This window comes from Argentina silus (genome assembly GCF_951799395.1).
Source record: "Argentina silus genome assembly, chromosome: 4".
Taxonomy (NCBI): Eukaryota; Metazoa; Chordata; class Actinopteri; order Argentiniformes; family Argentinidae; genus Argentina; species Argentina silus.
In genome coordinates this window covers 24,018,171-24,025,670 of record NC_139658.1, presented here as the reverse complement: position 1 = coordinate 24,025,670, position 7,500 = coordinate 24,018,171, and the positions used below count along the sequence as shown (strand labels likewise).

The window sequence follows — 7,500 nt, the reverse complement described above, 5'->3', positions numbered from 1 at the left end:
TCTCCTCCCCACACTGTTTACTAGTAAACAACCCTCACTCTCACCCTCTCCTCCCCACACTGTTTACTGGTAAACAACCCTCACCCTCTCCTCCCCACACTGTTTACTAGTAAACAACAACAACCCTCACCCTCTCCTCCCCACACTGTTTACTAGTAAACAACCCTCACCCTCACCCTCTCCTCCCCACACTGTTTACTAGTAAACAACCCTCACCCTCACCCTCTCCTCCCCACACTGTTTACTAGTAAACAACCCTCACCCTCTCCTCCCCACACTGTTTACTAGTAAACAACCCTCGCCCTCAGCCTCACAGGATGTGAGCCGGTGATTGGAGGGTTGTTGAAATCACATCTACCAGACCGGCTACTACCTGATTAAACACACAACAATAAGAAACACTGAATAAAGACCTCATAAACGGCCAGCACAACCCAGAAACACCCAATTAGCTTTTAATTAACTTATTAAACATTTATGAGCCACAAATTAGTGTCTAATAAGTGTAACTCTCCCAACCCTGACGTCGGTATCAACAACTACATTCTCCTCCACAACAGCAGCCATGCCATCTACTGCAAGCTGTGTGCATCCATGACAGAAAGAACTAAAGAACGAAAGAGAGAGAAAGAGAAAGAGAGAGAAAGAGAAAGAGAGAGAAAGAGAAAGAGAAAGAGAAAGAGAAAGGATTGATGTTCCAGTGTTGTGCTGTGGCTTCATTTCGCCACGTCTTTCATAAACACACAATGGCTTTGATTGCTCATGCCGCGGTTAATTGGGCAACATGTAAAAAGACAGAAAGGCGCAGTAGGACGCAGTTTCATCCAGTACATGTTCATATAAATCATATTCACCACCAAGCAAGACCCATCAATAGTGGAGGCTTAGCATCCTGGTGCCAAGGAGAGTTGAATAGCACACACACACATCTGCGCGTACACACACGCACACACACACACACACAGGCACACACACGCACGCACGCAAACACACAGTACACACACACACACACACAATACACACACACACACACAGTACTGTACAGGTCCTGCTGAGAAAACTGTCTGCATTTCTATGGCAACCTCATCCAGGGGAGAGACAGAGGAACTGGGGTCGAGGTAATGGAGTAATCGGGTGCTACCGCAGAGAGGGGTGTGTGTGTGTGTGTGTGTGTGTGTGTGTGTGTGTGTTTCTAGCCAACTGACCTGGTGTGGGACCAGACCCAGGGAGGTTGGAGGTTCATTCATCCTGTCATCACTGCTGCTGGCCACTGCATAGCCTCTACCAGAGAGAGAGAGAGAGAGAGAGAGAGAGAGAGAGAGAAGGGTGGGGGGAGAGAGAGAGAGAAGGGGGAGGGTGGGGGGAGAGGGAGAGAGAGAGAAGGGTGGGGGGAGAGGGAGAGAGAGAGAGAAGGGGGAGGGTGGGGGGAGAGGGAGAGAGAGAGAGAAGGGGGTGGGGGGAGAGGGAGAGAGAGGAGGGTGGGGGGAGAGGCAGAGAGAGAGAGAAGGGGGAGAGGCAGAGAGAGAATGGTTGCATTAGACAGGGCATCCGAACAACACAGAAACACGTGCGCATGCACGCACACAGACAGACAGACAGACAGACAGACAGACAGACACACAGACACACACACAGACACACACACAGACACACACACAGACACACACACACACACACACACACACACACACACACACACACACACACACACACACACACACACACACACACTCTCACTCTATTTGAACATAGCTTCTGCCAGGGGAGAAAGCGAGAGGGGGGGGTCATCTCAATAGTCTTAAGTGTGTCCTCTCATTCTCTGCCCTACTTCAAGTCTTTCATCTTTCATCTCTCATCTCCCCTCCCCTCCCCTCCAGTCCACCAATCAGCCGGCCGGACAAGAGGCCAGATCATGTTTCAAATAAGGACTTTTAGCAAACAAGTGCAAACTGCCACATACTTGGGCACATAAGTGGGGGTGAGACCTCCTGTTCTCTCCTGTTAATAAAAAATAATAATAATAATAATAATAAAAAAAATTGGCTTCTGGCATTACGACTGCCAATGGCCCCTGGTCCGAGCATTGATCACTTTGTCTTATGATGACTGATGGATAGATGATTCACTTACTTAAACAAATGTATTGTTGTAAGTCGCTTTGGATAAAGGCGTCTGCTAAATGCCATAAATGTAAATGTAAATGTAAATGTAAATACTGTATGTTCATGAAAACCAGTGGCCCACGATACAGCAGCATCGTCGGACCTGCAGATCAGGGTCCTCCCCAAACACTGGAACAGCGTTTCTGCGCCACGCTGTGAACTTGACGGCACCACTATGTAAATATTATAAGGCGAATTACACTATAGATTTGGTAATGATAGAGTAACGATCTTTGATCGCCAACGACATCGTTGTTAAAAAAACGAAAGCGAACGCGTTATGAAGTTCCTCAGTGAATTCAGCGTTTTAGCAGGTATTTTTGGGCGCATTTGGTCCACCAGACCTTGCGTGCATTAGCAAATATGTTTAAAAAAAATATATGTTTTTAGGGCATTTATTGGGATAGAGACAGTAGAGATCGACAGGAAGGATGGGAGAGAGAGGAGGGATGACATGCAGGATATGTCGAGGGTCGGAATCGAACCAGGAACCTTGCGGTTACGTGGTAAGCGCATTACTACGCCACTAAGCGCCCCACGACGACACTTCTAAAACAGAAACTTTTTCGCACGTACGTGTTACAATTAGAGGTTCACATCAAGCACACTACCGGCCGTACAGTTACCAGGACAACACAGTACCCATGGTAACCTCGTAATTGTGCCTTTCACAAAACGCTGAATGATGTTTTTTCGGTCTTTTCTCCTATGTTTCTATAGCAACCGAATGCACCGTTTGACTCCACGGACGGAAGTCCCAGGTGAGATCGCCTTTACTTTTTAATGTGCTCGGGTCTCCGTGTGCCTAATTACCCCTGTTAACATCGCACCATCACACACCGGCTCTCGCTGCTCTGCATATAAACGTTACATTAACTCAGAGGCTAAGAGCATTCTGGGGTTTGAGTGGCTTTATAAGGAATGCACTGACAAACTGCCATAGTTTCAATTAAGCCGAGGACATATTAGTATTAGCCTGTTCCAAGACTCCGGTTCCCATGTTTTTGTTTTTGTTTTTGTTCACCATCTCTTAAGTACTTGAGCGACGGTCCGTCGGGGGCGTTTAAGACGTCCACTCAAAACAGAGAGCAAGTTCCGCTTCCACTTCTGGGAAAGATGCATTGCAATGAGCACCGTCCAACGATTTCTACTAGGACTAGTGTCCGTCCGTCCTCCGATTTCTACCTCCACCAGCCTCCTCTGATACACCGGCTGGGTTTCTACTGAGCAGACTTCTAGAACGTTCTCTGTGCTATACAACACAGTGTTCTGCTGTAGAGAACCTCTTCAGTTCACTGTAACACATTTTCTTTTGTAGCACTTCTTCCTAAGCCTTTAATCCATCCGGCCCTACAGAGGTGTGTGTGTGTGTGTGTGTGTGTGTGTGTGTGTGTGTGTGTGTGTGTGTGTGTGTGTGTGTGTGTGTGTGTGTGTCCTCTCTGATAGCCTAATGTACTGTCCTGTCTGAAGAGTCAGGCAGGGGAAATGGCTGGCGTATCTGTCCCAGTGAGGCTATTATTCATGTCCCACCCTCCAGAATAAAACTTTAACACACACAGCGGCTCTAAACGGCCCCATCACCTCCTTATCTGGCTCTCCTCACCATGAACACACTCTGGAGAGAAACACAGGGCCCTGCCTAAGTAATGGGACAGTGAAGCTTTTGTTCCTCTTTTGGCTCTACACTCCAAAAGTTTGGATTTTAAATCAAACGATTAATATGAGGTTAAAGTAGAGAGCTTTTTACCCATCACTTTTGGGTAACTTGAAACAGGGGGACTATGCGCACAAAGTGTTGTAATCTTCTGAATGGTCAAACCAATCTGTAGACAAATACCATCAAATAAAAGCTGAGAATCTCTACTTTAACATCATCGTCATTGTTTGATTTCAAATCCAAACTTTTGGAGTTTAGAGCCAAAAGGAAAACATTTTTTTCACTGTATATAGTTCACCCCTAACTACATACATTAGGGGGGTGGGGTGGAGGAGCTATTAATTAATCTTATCATGAGAAGACGGGACGTATTACTGCTCTTCAGGGAAGCTAACAGCAGGAGCTCTTTCAGCTGTCAGTCAATGTGACAGCCTCCTCAATGGAAACCTGACAGCTTAATCTCCTTCATTCATTCTAATTTAGAGATTAATAAATGTATATTATCTAAAACAATAAGGCTGTCGCTCCCACCATAATAATGTAGTGGTATTGTACAGTCTTTCTGACATTCAGCAACTGTCCTGATAATCACTTTTTAATAATACTTTAAAATACGAGGAAAAAATATAAAATAATAACCATAATACTTAAAAAAAAAAAAAAAAAAAAGTAAGAATAATACTTTTTTTAAAACATTTTTTTTTAAAGAGGCCACATTATTCATACATGTTTCGATACTCATATTTCTTATGTTTATGTGTTTGTTCAAAGCAAAACTCTGCCTCAATTGAATCTCCTCTTGGTCTTTATCGTTGATCAGGGTTCTCCCCAGGATGTTTTAACAAGGTGGCGCTGGACCACCTTGTGTGTTTGAAAACCGACTTGCGTTTATTCCTGTCAAAATGGAGCTAAAAATACATCTCAAACGCTGAAAGAACCGAGGAACATAATAACACTTTGGCTTTAAACAACGTCATTGGTGATCAATGACTGTTAGTATCGTGACTCAACATCGGTTTAACTTTGAGCTCTGAGATGTTTACATCGTGGCGATGTGAAGAAGACAAGACCAGGTGGCACCGTGCCACTCTGCCCTTCTCTGAGGAGAACCCTGCTGATGATGAACTCTGCCCTTCTCTGAGGAGAACCCTGCTGATGATGAACTCTGCCCTTCTCTGAGGAGAACCCTGCTGATGATGAACTCTGCCCTTCTCTGAGGAGAACCCTGCTGATGATGAACTCTGCCCTTCTCTGAGGAGAACCCTGCTGATGATGAACGGAGGGATGATGGATCCCGGTGGGAGAGGGATGGTTAGGGTTAGGGTGTGGGGGGTGAGGTTAGGGGTAGGGTGTGGGGGGTGAGGTTAGGGTTAGGGTGTGGTGGGTGAGGGAGGGTTAGGGTTAGGGTGTGGTGGGTGAGGGAGGGTTAGGGTGTGGTTAGGGTTAGGGTGTGGTGGGTGAGGTTAGGGTTAGGGTGTGGTGGGTGAGGCTAGGGTGTGGTGTTGAGTAGGAGGAGGTCGGTACCCTTCGCTGTGCTGCAGGATGGACACCATCATCTCCACGGCCAGCGCCCCGGCGATCATGGCCAGGCCCGGGCGGCTCACCGTGCACTGCTGGTCCAACGTCCTGTCCCTGGTCGACTGGAAACACGCATAGAACACATATATGACATATATAATACTATATATACACATATATAACATATATAATACTATATATACATATATAATACAGTATACATATATACACAATACTATATACACATATATAATACTATATATATATAACATAGTATGCACATATACAGTACAATACTATATACACATATATAATACTATATGTACATATATAACACAATATTATATACACATACAGTGCCCTCCATAAGTAATGGTGCCCTGAAACGGGGACTATGTATAAAAAGGGTTGTAATTTCTAAAAAAAGGAAAACATTGAATTAAACTGAGAAGCTCATCTTTAACCTCACAGTAATGTTTGACTTCAAATCCAAACTGTTGGAGTACAGAGTTAGAGCCAATAGTCATGGACCACTGCATACAATCCATTATCCACATATATAACATGTTATACAACATCTAACACCAGAGGGAGCTGTTGAGCACCACACCGCAGTCGTCTCAACACGGCCGGCCTGGTCTGCTGTTCCCTGGTCACCTGACACGCGGGGAGCACGGCGCGGGACACGTATTCACAAGATCACAGCAATAACACAAGATCATTCAAGTGAAGATGCACGGCGTGAGGAGGGGGCCAGCCACCTCTCACAGACCGGCCTGGCACTTAACAAACACGCGTAGAACGCGATGTCCGAGACATTTCAACGGCCTTTCGACGGGGAAACGGGTATTAGAAGATAGAAGATCTGATGTTGAAAAGGTCATTGAGGGGCTGTGGAGAGAGAGAGAGAGAGAGAGAGAGAGAGATAGTTGGGGAGAGAGGGGGAGGGGGACAGAAGGGGAGAGAGAGGGAGGGAGGGGGAGAGAGAGAGAGAGGCAGATAGAGAGAGACGGAGAGAGAGACAGTGAGAGAGAGAGAAGGGGAAGGAGAGAGAGATAGAGAAGGGGAAGGAGAGAGAGATAGAGAGAAGGGGAAGGAGAGAGAGATAGAGAGAAGGGGAAGGAGAGAGAGAGAGAGACAGGCTAACTGAACGTAGAGGTAGGAAGGTTGTGCTCACGTCTCCGGGGGCAACCACGTCGTTGCAGAAGTAGCAGCCCAGCTTGTGTCCCGGGATGTTGGAGAACAGAGAGGCTCCTGGGATAGGGCCGGAGTCTGAGCCGGCGCCGGCTGGCGTGGAGGAGGAGGAGGAGGAGGTGGAGGAAGGGGAGGAGTCTGCAGAGGGGCTGGGTTTAGGGCTCTTCAGACCGTGTCTCATCACCACGAAGGTGTCAAAGCCCAGAGCAGCGTTCACCACCAGCTACGGGGGGAGGGGGGGGGGGAGACAGGTTGGTTTATTTCTATGCTTAGTCGTATTAAACAGTGTGTGTGTGTGTGTGTGTGTGTGTGTGTGTGTGTTAGGATCCAGCAGCGCTCGGCATGATAACCAGAGCTCAGAGCTGATGTGCGCGCGCGTGTGTGTGTGTGTGTGTGTGTGTGTGTGTATGCTATCCCTGGAGCCAGCCAAAGAAATCTCAAGAACATTCTAACCTCTAACCCTTTAAATACTTTAAAATAAACCACTTATTGAAATGGGCACTCAGGAACTATTCTCCCTGGCCTCGAAGCCTTTCTGTGGGAGAACTATTAAGACAGCTCTTCCTGCTCAAAATGGCGTCAGCCAGAAAGATGCATCACTTCAAAATCAACAACTAACAACCACATGAAGTCTACGTCTTTAATCACAAGATGTCGAAGAGCTGAACTAGCCAGGCTCATGCTAAAAGTAAGTAAGCAGAACAAGAACTGCGATCGGCGGAGAGGCCATCAAGCTCACAGCCGTGACGCGCGTTTCCTGTTTACCATCCAGCACGTCGCAGACCCTGGAATGACAAAGACCTCTTTATCACGTTACCTTGACAACAGTGGTTGTTTTCGAGACCGTATTTCTGATCACGGGGCACAAACAACCGCAATCTGCGGCTCAGTCCGTACTCCAGGCGTTGCTTTTCTGTCACAATTCTGTTTCGTTTTTGTGACCGTCGCATAAAAGCAACGAGGCTCTTG

The 7,500-nt window shown here is 46.7% G+C and overlaps 1 protein-coding gene across 2 annotated transcripts in view; it reads right to left on the bottom strand.

The window, feature by feature from the left end:
- Positions 1–7,500, bottom strand: part of atg7 (ATG7 autophagy related 7 homolog) — a 28,855-nt gene that overhangs the window by 7,767 nt on the left and 13,588 nt on the right. For both annotated transcript variants that reach the window (XM_083667841.1, XM_083667842.1), the window contains 3 exons: positions 6,515–6,754; positions 5,344–5,459; positions 1,206–1,281 (listed from right to left, as the gene is read on the bottom strand). In XM_083667841.1, coding sequence (XP_083523967.1) covers positions 1,206–1,281; positions 5,344–5,459; positions 6,515–6,754 — 432 coding nt within the window. The remainder of the gene's footprint in view (positions 1–1,205; positions 1,282–5,343; positions 5,460–6,514; positions 6,755–7,500) is intronic.